We start from the raw sequence: 19,204 nt of genomic DNA, 5'->3' as shown, positions 1-19,204 counted from the left end.
TGTCTGTTCTGCAGTAGTCATCTTTATTCTCATGCATATCATATGTTTATTTATAGATAGTTTTGTAAATTGTATTTTAATATATCCACATAATAAACACAACACCTTGTGTGCTTTGATCAGTTTCTTTGACTGTGGGAAATAATTTTTCTTTTCAGTGAATTACAGTAAATGCTGATATAAAAGCTGCAACAGACATTCAAATGAGTGAATATTTAGAAAAAGATGAAAAGCATGTTCATATTATCTTTGTGTGTTACTTAGAGAATGTTGTAAATGTATGCAGTACCACTGTGCTGGGGGACTGTAGTCTGAAATAACATGGGAACTAACATATTAATATCAAGGTAAAGGTACATATTCCCCAGATGCATAGTTTTACCTTTTTCAGCTTTTATTATCTTTAGAATAGTGCTCCATTTATTTCATGAATACAGAAGTATTAATTGGCCATGACATGTTCCAAAGACAAAAGAAAGGTCTAATTCACTCTAACAAACTTGTTAGTCACTGTTTATATCAAGAGGATTGTGAATCTACAGAGAGTAACACTGTTTTCTTCTACACTTGCTTTGTTTATAAATCAAAAGTTTTTAAGTGACCTGCAGTGTCTGCTTGTAGTTTGAAATGATACTTCTAAAGCAGACTTTCACTGTATGACACAGATATTTATCCCTTAAGATTAATTCTTAAAAATAATTTGGGGGAAGAAAAGAAATGTGAATATTATGTTCTTTTTATAGTGTTGAATTTATTTTATTTTTTTTTTTGTTCTTGAATATCTTTAATATTCTAAGAAAAAAACTCCTTCTGAGATGTATAATTGCTTTTTTTTTCTGTAAGTAGTGAGAAATTTGTGAATGGTAAGCTTTTAAGCAAAATCTAAATGCAGTATATTTTACTTCTGATTTATTGTATATAAGTACCAGCAAACTTTTTCTTTCCATGCTGTTGAATAATTAATTCTTAAATTATTCTTTTAGTGGGATTTTTAGTACCTAAAGTGCATAGCTATATCTGAGAGCGATGCATAGAGTAAATTTTATTCTCATTACTTCTATCAATTTCTAATTGTTATGAATTCACAGCATTACAGTCCAATGATTTGTGTGATTTATGTGGTGAAGTACATGATCTTTCACTTATCAAAAAAGGAGTTTAAAGTTTTCATCCATCCTAATTCTGTTACTGTTTGCTTTGTTCACCAATCACTCTGATCCTCCTAGCAGGGGACAAGACCTAGAGAGCAAAACTCATAGCGACTGTGTAGATAAAAAGGCAATGAATTCTGCTTTTAAGGCATAGAGGGAATAGTCTATAAAAGAATAAAAATGGGAATGAAAGTACAGCGTCTTTAACCTGCAGATCTATTGTACCTTTGAAAAGGTTGTACTCTTAAAAAAAATAATAAAAAAATACTGTGATGCTGCAAAGATTCATAATTATGTGACAGAGCACTTTGAAAAGAGGTCACTCTTTAGAAACTGACCAAAAGGCTTGTCAAGAAATAGACCATGTTATAAATAATTGCAGAAGAATGGATTTTCTTACAATGTCTAGGTATTGTTTTAGTGTTATCGTAGGTGTCACAGTGTATTATTTATTCTCTGATAGAGATGTATTTATTTATACATATTTTTATATATTTATATTTATTTATTTATTTATTTTTCTGGTAGGGTTACTTTTTAAGCTTAGTGAAGATGATGAGATCAAGAACAGTACTCCAAAGAAGAATGTGGAAGCCAGTTCAGATCAGAGGCTACAGAAGGTAAGACAGCAAACCCACCAAGCACATCTAGATTTTAACTTAAGAGTCATATATGTAAGCTAGCACCCATGCATTCAGGCCTCAATTTTCATTTTATAATTGAAAAATATGGATTTCCAAAATTATGTCAAAAGTTAATTCTACTGAATTAACTGTGTGTATATCATGAGAGATAAGCATAGTAAATTAAAAGAATTGTTAGAGCTAAAATGTTAAAAACTAATAAATGATCTAAATGTTGCACGTGTTTAGAATTTACCCATTCTAAGTTCAAACGTCCTGAGTTCTTTTGCTGATTATTTAAGTTTATATGATATTGGATGTTAATCTCCACAAATCTCTTGCTACAGAATAAAACTGATGAATAATAGTGATCAATTCTTTTCTTATTTTATATAAAATTTAGAACAACATTGCACCTGCAAATATTTTTAAATATGTGTGTTTATCACTTTTCAAAAAATAAATTTAATCTTTGGCTTAGCAAATATGTGTATTTAATCTTTACTGCTCAACATTCTACGTGTTCTACTTCATACGCTAGCAAGATGTTCTTAACTAGTTGCTGTTTGTATTGACATTTATAATATACACAAGTAGTTTAGTATGTTAACAGGTGTTCACTTAAGAGGGCTCACTTGTATTTTACCATATGTCTTGTTTGCTGCAAGGAAAAGACATCCTTCAAACAGTATTATACCTTTAGTTTCTCAGTTTGCAAAACAATATTTGTTTTATTACTTATAAATCTTTAAAAGCATGCTTAAATCAAATAAGCACAAATCTATAATTTCAAATGTCAGTTTGGGTATGTCTATTTATGTTTTATTTGTGAAATAACTTGTAGGAAGTATGGTAATTTACAGCAGATGATGTGATTGCATATACTTGTAACACTTGCCATATGGTCAGGCAATGAAGGCTGTCATCTCGTTATTACTGAATGACAAACATCATGTTAAAATAATAACACACAGAATAGGAAGTGCTCACATTCATTTATCTTAAGGTAGAGTGAGTAATTGAAATAATTTGAATGCTACCACCTGAAATGTCACACAGTTTATGCTTGGTTATCATCTATATCTCAAAACCATAATTTTATTTGCCAGGTACTACATAATTTTTATCTCTATGGGTATACAGAATTATGGTGGTACCTTAGGGATAAGTATAGAAACTACTCATTGTTTGTTTTCTTGCACTTGTCATACATGACTTTAAGTGCTAGTGAGTGCAAAAGGTTTCTTTAAAGAACTAAGAATAACAATAGAAGAATCTCAGTTTAGGAATATAGTTGAAGAAAGGTACTAGTATTGCTTACCAATGGCGAGCAAAAGAAAATTTATGAAATTCATCATAAATCTTGATTCCGTTGAAGTATTTGGAAAAAAATATATTTATATTCCTCATTTCACCTGGCAAGATTATGTAACCATGATACAGTCTATTCATTGTGGGAATGCTACAAATTTCTATCAAAGAACACAGCATTGTACCTGTGTGTGTATTGGAACGTCTGTTATCGAAGTTATAAATAAATTCAGTATCAAATTCATAGATACATACATAGTTTAGGTAGCAGATTTTGCCCTCTCCACATTGATAGTTCTCATTTATCTGAATCATATCCATATCAACAATATATACCCATGCATATCCACTTCATAAATAATTTTCTAGGCTTTAATTAAACACATTGTCTAAAAAGTCTTTATAAATACATACAGCATTTCTTGAGAAATAATATGCTTTTGATATTTGCAAATTACTGGCCAGTCCTGTCGCTTAGTTACACTGTGAGATGTCAGGAGTGCTTTGAAATTTTGTAGCACAATGAAGTGATAGGATTGGCCAGTAATTTACAAGATCAATAACTGAATTAGCCATGTGCTGCTTGAAAAATAGTCTTTTTCTCTCAATTCCTTAAAAATGTACTGCACCTGATATTTCCTCCAGTGGAAGAATGGGGATGCAGCTTGTGCAAAAACAGATAAGTATATTTCTTCAAAATGACTAAATGATTATTGAGCACAGATCTCACTCTGATGGCCTTTGCAAGCTTTTGAGGAAATCTTTTGAGTAAATGTTTATTTTAGGATCGCTAAGATTAAAGTCTCTTCTGATTTCTAGAAATTGTGAGACTTAGTTTGAGTGATAAATAGTCCTAAAGAACTTTGAGAATCACCTTGTTGTTCATGGCTTTGAATCTGTGCAGTTTTCAAAGAGCTTCAGAAACAAAACATACATTCTCCCTTTAGGTAGAACGTGCTTCTGCAAACTGTAATTGAAAAGACCGTAAACATGGGGTTGTTTTTTCCATCCTATGAATAGAAAATATACTTCAGCCTTCGTATTCTTTAAGTACTGAGCTTCTGACATCTATTGCTATGATACTTTTTTTTTTTTTTTTTAAAGATCAAACTAATATTTATTTTGAATATTTATATCACAGGAAAGAACATGTTGATTAAGATAGCTTGTGCAAAGTTGCCTGTATTTCAAGATAGTTTTCCTTCTTAAAATGTTTATTTAAATTCAATTAGTATGTATAACCAAATCAGTAACAAGCTTAAGATGCATCTGGAAAGTTCATTAGCATATTTAAACTTCTGTGTCACTTTGCCTGGAATTTTAACTTCTTTTACCATCTGCCCTTTGTTCAACAGCTGTATTATTGCAGCTAAAATGTATTCATCTACACTACGTTAGAATCATTTTTAAATTAAGTACTTTAGATTGCTTTTGTCCTTGTGCTTAGTATAATATTATTGTCATATAGTAAATATGTTTTAGAATGGGATTGTATCTACTGGATAGGTTAACACATTATGAATGCATAAATTGTTTTTGCTAGGTAGAACAACTAGAAAGAAGATGTAGAACTATTGAAAGGGCAATAAGGAAACAGAAAGAAGTAAACAAGGACTTGCTGAAGGAGAAAAATGATTTGAAAGCATCTTTAAAATTGGAAAGGGAAGATGCAGACACAAGAGAAAGAGAGCTGGAAAAACTGCTTAAGAGGATTCATGAAATAAAAAAAGACAATGCAGAACTTCAGATAATGATTGGTGATCGGGAAAAAGAAGCTGCTTCCTTGAAGAGGCAAGTGGCAGAAGCTAACAGGTTGAGAAATGAAAATGAAGATTTGCTGAGTCAAGTGGAGGAGCTGACGTGTTTGCTGGGTGAAGCCAAAGCAGCGGCAACCTCTGGGCAATGTAATTGCAAGATAACAGGCACCAAGGTTAAATTAAAAGCAGCCAAGAAAAAGAGCTCTTTGGGACATCATGGAGCTTTTCTCAAACAGTCCATCAAGGTTATGAGTAATGTATTTGAGAACTTCCGTAAGGACGGCTGGGAGGATGTGAGTGAAAGCAGGTACAGCTCTCATTAACTTAGCCCTGTAGAGGGGACACTGTGCATATGTAAAGCACTAGCAAATGGAGATTGAATTTCAACTACTGTTGATTTGGTATTCAAAAAAAATACTGTCAGATCCTTTGAAATATCTTGGGAGGTCTTGTTCTGAGTTTATTGACTGAAATTTGCATGCAAAATTAGCCACAACTGCATGAGTATTTGAATAGGTGCCAGGAAACCCAAAAGAAGGCAATGCTTGATTTCTTCCAGTGATGCTATTTTCATGCAGTCATGAGGCTTGAAATTGACAGTTTGGCAGGTTGATTTAATTTGCTGGCCCTTTGCATATTCACCACTGACAGCTAAGGATTCCCAGGCAAGCCTACTAAGTCGGTTTAGTTATCTTGTGACATGCCAACCCGGGAGGAGAAACATTTTTTCCCCTTAATTTAGTTAGATAAATTTTGAATGACCCATTTCAGCTTGCTAGCAGATGTCTACAAGCTGTTTAACATCCTTTAAATTAAGAACCATCCACACTAATTATTTCATGTATGTTTTATCCACCGTCATTGTACTAACTTTAATTGAATCATAGTTAAAAATTGGTTCTTTAAAGGTAATTGTTACTGCTTAGAGTCTCAGCCATGAGTCACAGGGCTTTCTGAAAATTGCACAGGCAAGATTTGTAAATGTTCATGATTTTTACTTCTGCTTCTGTGTGTCTACACAAATGAGGCTGCAGTAAGCTCCTGTGTGAGCAGTTATCTCACCTTTCAGTACTTAATAGTAGGAGACACCGAAAGAAATTTCTCGAGTCTGTACTTACCCCAAAATATCGAGAAGCAGTAAAGAACATGGAGTCTTCTTTGTAGCTTTCATGATAACCTTTATATGTCATATGGAGCAAGTCAGCAATGGCAAATGAATTACCTTCTGCTGTCTTTTCCTATGCAAAATAGGGGCTCCCAAATACAGTATCTCAAAAGAGAAGTTAAATACAATCTAATTTGCCTGTTGCTAACATCGGTACCAATTTGTTTTTCCGTTTAATATTGGAGATCTGATTTTATTGAAATGTGTTTTTACTTACAATTTCATTACAATTAATGAAATTTTATTCAGCTTAGCATGTTTTGCTTTTTATGACAAAGTTCAAAAAAAATTTGCCATTTCAAGTTGAGTTTGAAGTGCAAATTAATTGTACTCATAAATTCCTTTATACTTATATTCCTTTATCCTTAGTATATTTATACCTATATATTCTAATGTGATATATAAATATCAGGTTAGGAAATTTGTGACATAAAAGAGTGAGCATTTTTGAAGGAGGTATTTCAAGGTGTCATGTTCAGAAACCAAGGGAGATTTCTTATCTAGCTTGTTCTTGGTTTTAATATATGCTATTCTATGCCAGTGGTATGTCAGACAGTGACTCTGAATTTATAAATTTAAGTCATTTTGCTGTCTAAGTAAACTATTATTTGGAAGAATTCAGATGAGAAAATCATGCACACACTTAGAAACATATCTCTGCTATGGCACAGATTACATTGGTTTCTGTTCTTACCAATCAATAGAAATGCCAGTCTGTCAGCACAGGATTTGGTGGGCATGGTGTTCCTGTATAAACTCTTCTGAATTTCAGGCCTTCTGTCTGGTTAAGTACTATCCATCTCCAATCATTGATTTTTATGATGATGGAACTTTGTGAAGTCAGTTGTCTTTAAGAGTCTGAACTCAGTCTCTTTAAATGTCTTGATTTAATAATTAACAAAATTGCTGTAGTCAGATGTTTCCTTCACAAATGGTTTGCACAAATGGTGATAAAGAACCACTGATGGTACAGAAGGTGATATTTCAAGATTTACATTTTAAAGTAGACTGAACTGATTTAGAAAAAAAAAATGATTATCTGGGGCAAGGCTATGAACAACTGGAAATTAAAAGTGTGTTGATATTTTGACATCAAATCATAAATTGAAGGGAAAAATGAAAAGTTTGTAGTTGAACGTAGTTTTTACACCCAGTTCCTATCTATGACATGCAATTTGTGTGTCATAAATACTAAATTGTGTAGAATTTAAAAGTGCTACAAAAGGGATATTAGAATTTTCACTGAAGTGTTGTTTATGAGCTCGACTCCATCAAAAGTACAAATAAATTGAAACAAATTGTTACTAAGTATAGTGCATTTCTTTTACTTCCTATTGAATATGGAAATGCAGAGGACACTTAATGTATCTGTGTAAGCCATTCACAGTCAAGAAGCACTATTAAGTGACTATTAAGTGACAGTTTTTCAAGTCTGTCACTTCTGTGAATGATGTCCAGGAACTCTACTCGTATACTGAAATTCCATTTGACAGAAGGGACTGTCAGAGATGAGAAAACAATTTCAGAGATTTCTTTTTTATTGTACTTGTAAATATCTGCTGAATAAGTCACGTTAGTACTCTTTCGATTTTATAGTACTTTCTCTTCTTTCTTGCCTGTAGTATTTTCTGTATGCTTGCTTATTGGCTATTTGGAACTTTTAAAAGGAATTGCTGATGCTTAGCTTTGTTTTGTTTTGTTTTCCCTCATGTGCTGTTTTAGTGACTCTGAAATACCAACTCCTGAGAGTCTGGAAGCAGTGACTATGAAGATAGTGCAGGATATTGATCTGTTACCAGACAGAAATAAACAACAGGGAAAAAAGCAAATACAAGATGGCAAAAAGCCCTGCAACACTGCACGTTTAGAAGGCAAAAGCCAGCGCTACAAGAAGAAGGTATATATATTTTGTTCTCTAGTGCAGCATCTTGAAATTTAATAGTTTATATTATGACTGCTGTCCTCGTTTTAATTAATTTGGCTCTTGTAATCTGGGAAGAAAATCTTCTTTCAGGTATTCAGTGGTTAGGTAGAGCTTTATTGTCATTTAGAATATTTTCTGAACAATTAGTCTGCAAAGTATTTGAAAGATACATTGGAGTGCAAAAGCTGTTTAAAAAATGTAAACCTACTGTAGGTTAGTCCTACTGTCTCACAGTCCAGACAAAGAATGCCATAGTCATTCCATTTAACTATTTCTCGTTTGGATAAACCATAGAATTTATCTGAGTGACACAGTCCATAACAAAGAATATCTCCATTTGCTCACTAGTAAAATGATGTGTTGACTAGTCAAGCATTACTACTTTTCAGTTCATTCGGTGACTAGAAAGTGTTATTTCCATTTTGGATTGTTTTGGCTCTTAGTCTGTCCAGGTGATTCTGTCAAAAGAAAAGTATGCTTTTAGCTTTCACTTAGCTCATTTACATTTATTTTGGAGATTTGAACCACTTGTCTTATTCCTAATATCCATGTACTGTTTTCTCCCAGAATGGGGACAGCTGGTTGTTTCTCAGGTCTTCAGATGCTCTTTACAATCCATAATAGATGACTCATTTTTGGACTTCTGAGCAATGTCTAGACTACTTTTCCTCTCCTGTGTTTGCCCAAAGAAATCACTTTGCATCATAGAGTTTAAAATACAAGTAGACATTATTATTAATTAGGTTAAGAAACAGCACTAAAGCACTAAGTAACTTGGTGCTGCTTGAAAACTGCCTTGAAATTCTGTTATGTACAGTGAAATAACTGTTTGAGGAGTTTGAAAACACATTTCCTTTTCTTGTTCTCTAAAGTCTTAAAATAAATACAAAATTTCTGGTCTTGTTATATATTTTGGTTTAATGTTTCTACCAGAAGATCCATTGTTTTGCCAAAAAAAGCTGGAAAATTCTCCACAACTGTTTTGGTATGGAATACACACTATGAGCACATGCACAGGATATTTGTGAAACTCTTGACAGTGTGTGCTGCTCCCATTATCTCCTGCCATTCCTTTCTGAGGATATATAAGATGAGGCATTCAGCTGACTCTGGACTTTCTCGACTGTCTTTCCTTTTTGCCTGCAATGCACTTGTTCTGTTCCAATTGGAAACAATAAACAGAAATACTCTGATACGTTTACTTAGCAAGCTAGGGAATTTTGAGCATTCATAAGAAGTAGGAATGCTAAGTAGAAGTATATGCTTCACTGGAAATTCATCTGAAAATGTGTCTTGTTGTAAAAGTATACAAGATGGCATTGCAAAACAGTCAGAAAGGTTGGTTTTCTTTGCAGTATAGCAGGTTTTACCAGTATTCCAAACAGCAAAAATAATAATAAAAATCTTAAAAAACTTTTGAGGGGGACACTCCAGTTGCATAATGGTATTTTCACACAAAGAGAAGCTAGAAAAGCCTCAGATGCAAAATCTGGTAAATCACAGAATGAGAGAATTGTAGAGGTTGGAAGGTGCCTCTGGAGATCAAGTCCAACTCCCCTGCTAATATCGGTTCCCTACAGTAGGTTGCACAGGAGAGAGTCTAGACAGCTGTTAATATCTCCACAATCTCTCTGAGCAGCCTGTTTCAGTGCTCTGTCATCCTCACAGTAAAGATCTTCCCCATGTTTGTATGGAACACTGCCCATTTTCTCTAGTTCTTTCACTGCATGCCTCTGAAAAGTACCTAGCCTTTTCAACTTCTCTCCTACGTTTAGTTAGTGGTAATCAGTGATGAGGTCTCCTCTCAGTGTTCCCGTCTCCAGATTGAACAATCCCAGGTCCCTAAGCCTTTCCTCAAATAGGAAATGCTTCAGACCTTTTATCATCTTTGTGCCTTTGCTTCTCTCTAGAAGATCATTGCTGTTCTTGATCTGAGAAGCCCAGAACTGGACACTGTATTCCAGATGTGATCTCACCGGGACAGAGCAGAGGGGGAGAATCACCTCCCTTGTCCTGCTGTAACACTCTTTGAAAAGCACCCCAGGATACCTTTGTCAGACGCTCAGTTTTTCTCCATGAGGATTCTTGGGGAAGAATAATTATCTACCTGTAACAGTTTGTTATTTTTGCTACATCTAATGGAAAGACAGAAATCTGTACTCTGTGGACTGGTATTGGAAAACCGATACTAACTGTAATTATAATTCAAGATTTTTTTGTGTTTTTGATAATAATTTTTTGCTGTTTTAATTCAAACCTGAAAACTTTGGAATTGTTATTTGTCATATGGAAGTACTGCTAAGACACATGCTTTCTGTTTTTTGTTTAGAGCCATTTACAGAAAAAAGATCTAGAAAAGTTACAGTCCAAGAAGAGGAAGATCCACTATGTCATAACAGCTTATCCATCATTTCTAAGGAAAGGTAGGAATACTATATATTTTTGGAAAGTTTATAAATAATCTTGACGAAAATTTCTGCCAAGTATTTTGAAACTTCTTCCATTATGTTGCAGAGGCTCAATTTATATGCAAGATTTGCTTGTTTAAATTAGCAGGAATATATTTCTAAATCATTATTTTAAAAGGAAATGATCTTACAGAACATGTCTGTTAAGCAACATCTTTTATCACAATTAAGATATTTTCTATTTTCCTAGCTCCTACCTATTGAATCTATTGATTAAAGTAAAGCTTTTCACTGTGTTTTGCTCTAGCTTGCCCTTTGTCCAGCACAACCATGGAAAATATTGAACTGCATTTTGGATCAAACTTTAAAAAAAAAATAAAACAAACCTGTCTACAAAATAGTAAAGTCTTTATTTCTGGTATTATCATTCAGAGACTAGAGCCATTTAACTTTCAAGTCCATGTGGAATTTGCAGAGTTGGCACTTTAGAAAAAGAGCATCAAGCATTTATTGGGTTATCTGAATTAATTTCTCAGTTCACCTACTGAGAAATATTGAATATAGTATCCTAGAAAAAAATTTAGCAGCTAGAATAGAGTTTTGAAGGGCTAGAGAAAAGCCAAAAATCATCCTATCTATCATGGTTCAGTATCTGTGTCGGTTTAGTAACATGCCGTTTTCTGTTTAGTGAGCAGAATGAAAAGCAGAAACATCGTTTTCCAGAAACAAGGCTATTCTGTTACTCTACTTCAGGAAACAATTAAGTCGTTGCAGCAGCAGATAGGTGTTTTACTGAATGAAAAACAGACAGCAGTATCTTCTGTGAAGGAATTTAAAGAAACAAATGAAAAACTAACAACTCAGCTACGTTTGGCTGGTCAGAGACTACAAAGTAGTAAATTGACCATACAGGTAAAGTCCATTTCATTATGGTGTCTTAAGATGTTCGGTTTAATTCTGTTATTTTGTGGAATTTTGGTAACATTACTTGTTTCTTAATTTACTATGATCAAAATTATGAAGAGTTACAAAACAGCATGTTTTATATGAGATTCTGAATCGTTTATTATGTACAAATGGTACTGAGACCTTGTACACTTTACATCCTTTTTACTTTGCTTATACTTTATTAACCCAGTCTATTAGCCCTTCTGGAGAAGAAGTGTTTTTCCCTTTGATACTCTACCTGTATTGTAATGGTGAAGAGGATTTCCATTTCGTCTTGTGATGTGGGAACTTTCATGAGAATTTAATACTATGAGCCACTGTTCTATAAAGAAATGTCATTTCTAGAGAAAGCACTTGCGTTCATATTCCCTAGGAATAGAATGGTTAATGCAACTAGAGTTTTCTTCCAGAGGACACTCAAACCAATTCCATGTCTGTTTAAACCTAGCTCTCTCTGTCAAGGTGGAATATGATTTATGAAGACAGAGACTGTCAGAATATGATTTATGAAGACAGAGACTGTAAAACTATTTGTTTAACAGTCCCAAAAATTACAGCTTCTTTCTTTACTTCAGTCTTCATTTCTTGTTAATCTTTTCCCATACTATCACTCCTTTTCCCCATTCTCATTTTTATATATGTATTTTGTGTTAATCTATATGCAGCGCCTCAGCTGGAATTCTTTTCTACTTGTACTGTAGTGATTGGCCTGCCCTTTATAGAGCTGAATCAACAAACACTTTTGCAGTAATTGTCTCCTGTTGGTCACACACACATCCTGCTTCCAGAATTATTGTGCTACAACAGATGGACTTGCTGGAAGGAGGCAGACATTAAAAAAGAAATCAAATCCCCTCCCCCTCAAACTTCTCTCCATTTCTCTCTTTGCGCAGAAGGCAGAAACAGTATCAGGAGCAGCACTTTTCACTTTCTTAGTGCTGGGGAACTGCTAATTTCTAGAGAAGGAGAAATCTCATTTATGTTACTCATTTTGCATAACTGTATACATGTAATGATTTCTTCAAAAATAGTCTTGAAGGTCATTGGGACCAATGGAGATCTGCCTGTCTGGCAAAAAGTACAATAATGTAAAGTTTCATGGGCAGTATAAACTTTACAGAGTTCTATGAGTAATTGAGGTAGAATATTCTACTTGCTCAGGCATCTTCTTGATTTGCCTTCCTGGATGACTACCCATCAGGTGTCTGTGGGAGAACAATGTGGAAAATAAAATTAAAAAAAAAAAAAAAAAGGAAAGGAAAGGTAATTATAAAAAACGTGTTTTTTTTTTTTTTTAAAAAAGGCAGAATTTGCACGAAAATAAGTATAACTGTAATGTAAAAGACTGACTCCAAGTGAAATAGTGTAGTCTTGGAAACCAGTTTTATTTAACTTTGTTCTTTTGGAAAGTTTCAAAAAAAAAGAGGAGATCAGTCAACGGTCTATTTAAAGGGTGGTGCATTCTAAGCAAAAATAAATAGATGGTGCTGCAGGTACTCAAGGAAAAATCTTTATTATGCATGCACTTTTTTTTCCTTCTCAGCAACCAATTCAAATTCCCTTTCTTATAACTAATTACTCTTCAGGTGCCATACTAGTGCTACCAAGTGGGAAATTTAAAGCAGAGGCTTAGGCTACTTGCCAAGTGAAAATTACGGAGGTAAGGAACCTACACAGTCACTGCAGGGCACATGCATGTTTTAGAGAGAACCATGATTCATACAGATGAAGTGATTGTAAAGCAGATATTTGTGAGGGTTTTTTAGAGTCATAATACTACAGAGAAGTTTTAAGTTCTGGCAGTGGAAATGATATTTTTAAAAGCATGTTTTCCAAGAGTAATAGTTTTGTCGTTATTTCTTATCAGTGCTCTTTTTGACTTTAGATTCTGGAACTGTTACGTAGATAGAAGGAAAAAAAAAAAAGGAACAAACTGAGAAGTAAAAGATTTAGGCAATGTCTGGGTTCGGGGAGATGATTAGACACTTAGAATCAAACAAACAATCATGCATATATAAAGTTCTATAATTAATCTTGATCTTGAGTAATTTTTTATCAGTGGTGATCTGGCAATGCTTGGCTAAGGTAACTGTAGCAATTTAGCAACTGTAACCACTGATGTCATGGACTTGAACAAGATGTCATGTGACCTGAATTTAGCTAAGAAAATAAATCCATTTGGAGGCAAGGGCAGATGTTTGTGCACTCAGTTCTTCGTTGTAATCCCCAGAGAATCTAATGCTAGAAGATCAGCTCTGGATTTAAGATTTAAACGTTCCAGATGTTCATTCTGAAACATTTTACAGTTGATACAACCTAAGAGCTGTCTGGCATCTGTTGATTTTCTGAATATATGTACATATATTGTTCTGTGTATTTTTCTCGAAGATCTGCACACAGATACATGTTTACATCTGTTTTTCTGTTCCTTAGACTTAGGAATACTAAATTTCAACGGGTTTGTTTTTTTGTGTTTTTTTTTGTGTTTGTTTGGTTGTTGTTTTTTTTTGGGGGGGGGGGGGGGGAGGGGAAAGAGTTTTGTTTTGTTTTGTTTTGTTTTGTTTTGTTTTTTTTTTTTTTAGCCTTACAGTCTCTGCAGTAATGTAAACTTCTTTCTTTGTTTTATTTCTGCAAAAGCAATTCTATGCATATTTGTGCAAAATGACTTTCAAGTGTCTGCACATGTAAGAATCAAAGCTTGCATTCTCCAAGGATTCACATCAACACTGAGTTAAGACCGTCTGTTCAGAAGTACAGTAGTTACATTTTGCAATCAGTATATAGAAATCACAGCTGGAGCCGATACTTAATGTAGAAGCAAAGGGATTTAGCATTTCCTTACTTTCTTAGTAAAGCATCAGAGAAGAGTTGTTGGAAAAATCCAGGATTTTTTCTTTTCAAAAAGAATTATTCCCCCCCTTTATTCACTTCTATCATGAAGTGACTGTTTTTTTTTGTTTTTGTTTTTGTGTTTTTTTTAAGTATATTTAATGGTCTAGTATTAAATGTGGAGGTTGGTGGCCCTGCATGTGGCAGGGGGGTTGGAGATTCATGATCCTTCAGGTGCCTTCCAACCCTGGCCATTCTGTGATTCTGTGATTCTGTATTTACTGCTTATAGCAGAGCAGTACTAATTAATTTTATACAGTAGTTATCGCTTTTGTCACAAAAGTTCAGACTGAATGTATAGAATAAGAAAGGAAGATCATACGCGGGTTGCCATTAGCGCTTATCTTACTGATGTTGTGGCCTCTCTCAGGTCTTTGCTGAAAAGATCTTTTGCATCAGTTCTGGCTTTCTTAGATGAAGACACAGAAAATACATCCCTTAATGGAATGCCATAGACATTTGTAAAGTGCATGTATAAGACTGCTTCACAAGGAAACTTGGATCTTGAAGGACAGGAATGCATCAACTAGTCAGCTGACAGATCCTTTGGAGAAGATAAAGTCAGGGTTTAAGTAAAATTTTTCAGATGCATTCTTGCAGATGTGCAACTTCACTGATTTGGTATTTTAGAAGCATCTGTGCATTTTAGGTGCAGCTCAGCCAAGGGATTTTTTGTGAAAGCATTATAAAAATCTCTTGAAAATTTAATTTGGCCATTCAATTTTCTGTTCTCTTTGAATTTTGAGGGAACATATCTTTCTCCCAAGTTCTTACTAAGCTTTTCATATGCAATTTTTTGCTTTTAAGACACATTGATCTGCTGGATTATCTCAAGCACAGACATATAATCATGAAAAGGAGAAAAGGACAAGAAAAAGCATTTTTATTTTTAAAGTGTTTTTGTGTCTCTGTGTATTCTCTTGACTGTTGTTTACTGCACAGTTTGTCATAGAACAACTCAATTTAGCACTGTAGCTTCAGTCTTCTTACGGTATTCAAATATGAGTAATAACCAATTTAGCATTATTTTCAATTATGCTGAAACAAAAAGAAATTGATGATGAATTTAGATGCATGATAAATTACTGATTTAACTACTGTTTACGTAAAGTTCTCACTTCCATTTTAGTTTTCATGAGTAGATTTTCACTCTTTACATTTGTTGCTTGTTTCTGTAGCAACTTTTGCATGTCTATACTTTCCTTAAATTTTAGGAATTTCTAGATCTTAGCAATATGCTTGAAAGTACAAGCTGATTTAAATATATATGTATATATAGTAGTAAGTCTAAACTGCTTTTGGAACTTCCTCACTCTTAAATTCATGGAAAAGCTTATGTATTCATTGTCATTTATTTCTGAGTTAAATGAATTTTTTTCCTTCAGTGGCTTAAAAATTTAGTTTTCATGACGTGCATTGGGTAATAGTATTTGTACATACAGAATATCAAAATGATACAAATTTATAAAATTTTTAGAAGATTTTACAATTTTGAACTTTTTAAGTAAGTGGTAACTTTTTCAGGTAAGCTGGGAGTTTACAATGACTCCGTTAGTACATGTAGCAATTCTGACTTGCTATTACACTGAAAAGTCATTAAAAATAAAACTACACAAAACTACAGATAGTCCTGCCCTAATGACTTCATATTGTAAAAGACTGAAAGAAATAAGAATGAAAAAACTAAATATACTTACATAATAGCTTTGTTAAATCTCAGAGCAAAGTCACGTCACAGCCATCCAATTTGGGCACTGGCTGCAGTAAAGGGATAAAATAACCCTATGAAGCTGATTTTAGAAAGATTTGTTCTCAAAAATGTCAGGAGAAAAGTGATTTCTCCTTCCTTTGCTTATGTAGAATTGTACAGATTATCCCTTCCTGACTGCAGTGATAAAGCAGGATATATTGCCTGTGCTGTCTATGGTCTGTAAATATAATCTAATGTTGTGGGCCAGTATGAAACTGCTGTCTTCTCTAAACTTTCTTGGATATAAATGCTATGTTTATTTCAATTCTAAGGCCATAATGCTGTTATCATTTTGCATGAATGTGTAGAAGAAATCTCACTGTTCTAAACTCAACACACTGTTGAGTTCTAAACTCAAAACAAACCCCAATTTATATATTCTTAAGAGAAAGCCTGTTTTTCTGGTCTCGCTAGAGAGTTCCAGATTTAAACAACGCTGCCTATAGGTAGAAGAAAAACATCTGTAATTTTTTATATATTTTATTTTATAGAATTTAGATTCAAGGTCTGGACCTTGGACCCAAGGCTTAGAATTGAGTACACAGAGAAAACACATACATAATTAAGAGTGACATTAAGACTTGTTAGAGTTTTTTCTGAGCCTAATAAATTGAAAATCAGGCTAGGATGTCAGATTTATAATGCTCTGTGATTCTGTGAGACTAGAATTTATTTCTTCCAATTCCTAGTCCAAATTTCTGCTGGGAATGAAAAAAAGGCAAACTTGAAGATCCTTGTGGATCCCTTCCAACTCATAATATTCTATGATTCTGTGATTGGCTAGTTAAATGTATTTGTTCAAATTCTCAGTTACTGAGTGGAGAATTTTTTCTCTGATAAACCACTAATTGCCATTGTTATGAAACAGTTCTCAAAGTTCTTCTCTATCAGGGAAGTTGACTTAGAAATAAAATGAGAAATTTTCAAATGTTAAAATGAGTGTGGCTGAAGTTTTAAAATGTGTATACACCAAGAAATATTTTTGTTATTTGTTGCATTGAAAATGTGGAGTATTTTCAGGTTGGTTCCTTTAAAGAACTACTTTCTGAAATATATTTATCATGAAACTGTGCTTTCATTACAAAACAAAATTAAAGCAAAATACCTTCTACACTTCTATTGATCTCTGAAGAAAAATTACAATAAACCTTTTGAATTATTGATGAATAACAGTTGAAGAACATTGCATGTAGGAAACGTGTCTCATTCATAAATTAAAGAGAACAGTTGGCATGAACTGGAACTGAAAGTTGTGTTATATTGCTGTCAAAATGAAATAACTTAGAGATAGGTAAATTCTGGAAGAATGTACTGTAAAAAGAAATTGTGGAGACTACAAGAAGTTCTTAGGATTTAGTTAAAATCAATGTGTATTTACCATAGCATGTAGAAATTTTAAAAATCATGTTTCCATAATAAAAGAACAAATCTGTATCACAAGGATTAGCATGTTCTTGCCATGTTACACAGATAGATAGTACACATATCTATTATCCCATCTAATCTATTTATATCTGATAGCATAATAAGGTAGCATATATTTTTATGAATATAACAGTAAACACTAGAAGAGATATTGTAATTTTTACTTTATTGATTTAAGTGATATGGAGCTTAATTTTCTTCACCTTCATGTGATTTGATCAGCCTTTCCTTGTGAAGTCTTTCTTATTATTAGACAAAAAAATGGAACTGCATTTGCATTTTTTTACCCACAAATTTTCCTAAGTAACACACCTAATGAAGTTCAGCTAATAGAATTTCATGAGATTTGTTTTTGTCCTCCTTTTGTTACTAAGTTCTTCTAAGTTATACTAAAATGTTAAGACCCCCAGTGCTTATTCCTACAGTTTGCTGCATTCTGTACATTTTAGTATAACTCCTGTTCTTGATGACTTCTCATAACTTTAACATCATGATTTTCACCCTTTTGCTGTTGAGCTTTATAGGTAGCATGTATCTAATAAAGCACTTAGTATCCAAATTATTTTGAATGTTTCAGTTTTATAAGACGTTCATCTTTTTGTGTTCTTAAAAGTATTCTTGTTTTTACTTCAACTCTGGTGAAGTCAATTGCCTATGTTTTCAACTTTAGAAAAAAGAGAACAAATTCCTAACAAATCATTTTTTCTGTAATAAGATATAAATTTTTCTTTGTATTTGAAATGAGAAGTCAATGGAAAACCGCAACTATTCTGGGATTCCGTATAGGTATTCATTATAAAAATATCTTCTCTGAATTCAGTGTGATCTGCTCAGGTAATTAAAGCTGACCACTGAGCTGGATTTGGTTCTCAAACCTGCTCTGTGGTATGAAGTTCTGTGGATTGCATATGCTTTTTGTCTGATAATATTTATACATTGTGAATTCTCATAAAAACAAAAAAAACAAACAAACAAACAAAAAACCCAACACTGATTTGGGAATTATTTGTAGAGAGGAGATTGCATTTAAGCTCTGGTAGTCTTGCAGATTGTTATGGAAAAAAACAGTTTGGGTTGCAAGTTAGACTTGTTCATTGGATTTCCCATAAATCGTTAATTATTATTAACAGTCAATATTAAATAGGAATTTTACTTACTAATCACTTTAATGATTTGTTATTTCCCAAGTATTCTACAAAATTCAAGATTTCCAAGGTTGAATACATACTGTGGGAAAAATATTTTTTTTTCAGCTCTTAGTCTTGAATCAAAATCTCTCCATGATAAGATCAGAGAATCACAGAATCTTTTCAGTTGGAAGAAACCCTTAGGGGTCATCTAGTCCAACTCTACAATGAACAGGGACACCTACAGCTAGATCAGCTTACATCCCTGTCCAGTCTGACTTTGAACATCTTTAGGGATGGCTGATCCACCACATTTCTCGTCAACTTTCTTTCAATGCCTCACCACCCTTATTGTAAAAATTTCTTCCATATGTCCAGTTTAAATATCCTTTCTTTTAGTGTGAAACCATTTCCACTTGTCCTGTCACAACAGACCCTGCTAAAGAGTCTGTCCCCTTCATTCTTACAGACCACCTTTAGATACTGAAAGGCTGCTCTCAGGTCTCCCCAGACCTTCTCTTCTCCAGGCAGAACAGCTCCAGCTCGCTCAGCCTGTCCTCGTGGGGGAGGTGTTTCATTCCTTCATTTTTGTTGAATCATTTTTGTTGCTCTCCTCTGGATGCATTTTAACAGCTCCACATCTCTCCTGTGCTGAGGACTCCACATCTGTACACAGTATTCTGGTGGAAGTCTCACCAGTCCAGAGTGGAGGGGCAGGATCACCTC

The 19,204-nt window shown here is 33.7% G+C and overlaps 1 protein-coding gene across 3 annotated transcripts in view; it reads left to right on the top strand.

The window, feature by feature from the left end:
* CNTLN (centlein) overlaps positions 1–19,204 on the top strand; it is a 187,176-nt gene that overhangs the window by 117,686 nt on the left and 50,286 nt on the right. For all 3 annotated transcript variants that reach the window (XM_052701101.1, XM_052701102.1, XM_052701103.1), the window contains 5 exons: positions 1,680–1,771; positions 4,629–5,149; positions 7,730–7,904; positions 10,261–10,354; positions 11,028–11,251. In XM_052701101.1, the coding sequence (XP_052557061.1) occupies positions 1,680–1,771; positions 4,629–5,149; positions 7,730–7,904; positions 10,261–10,354; positions 11,028–11,251 (1,106 nt within the window). The remainder of the gene's footprint in view (positions 1–1,679; positions 1,772–4,628; positions 5,150–7,729; positions 7,905–10,260; positions 10,355–11,027; positions 11,252–19,204) is intronic.

This window comes from Tympanuchus pallidicinctus, unplaced genomic scaffold (assembly GCF_026119805.1).
Source record: "Tympanuchus pallidicinctus isolate F22 unplaced genomic scaffold, pur_lepc_1.0 scaffold4, whole genome shotgun sequence".
Classification (NCBI taxonomy): Eukaryota; Metazoa; Chordata; class Aves; order Galliformes; family Phasianidae; genus Tympanuchus; species Tympanuchus pallidicinctus.
This window is presented reverse-complemented; position numbering and strand designations above follow the sequence as displayed.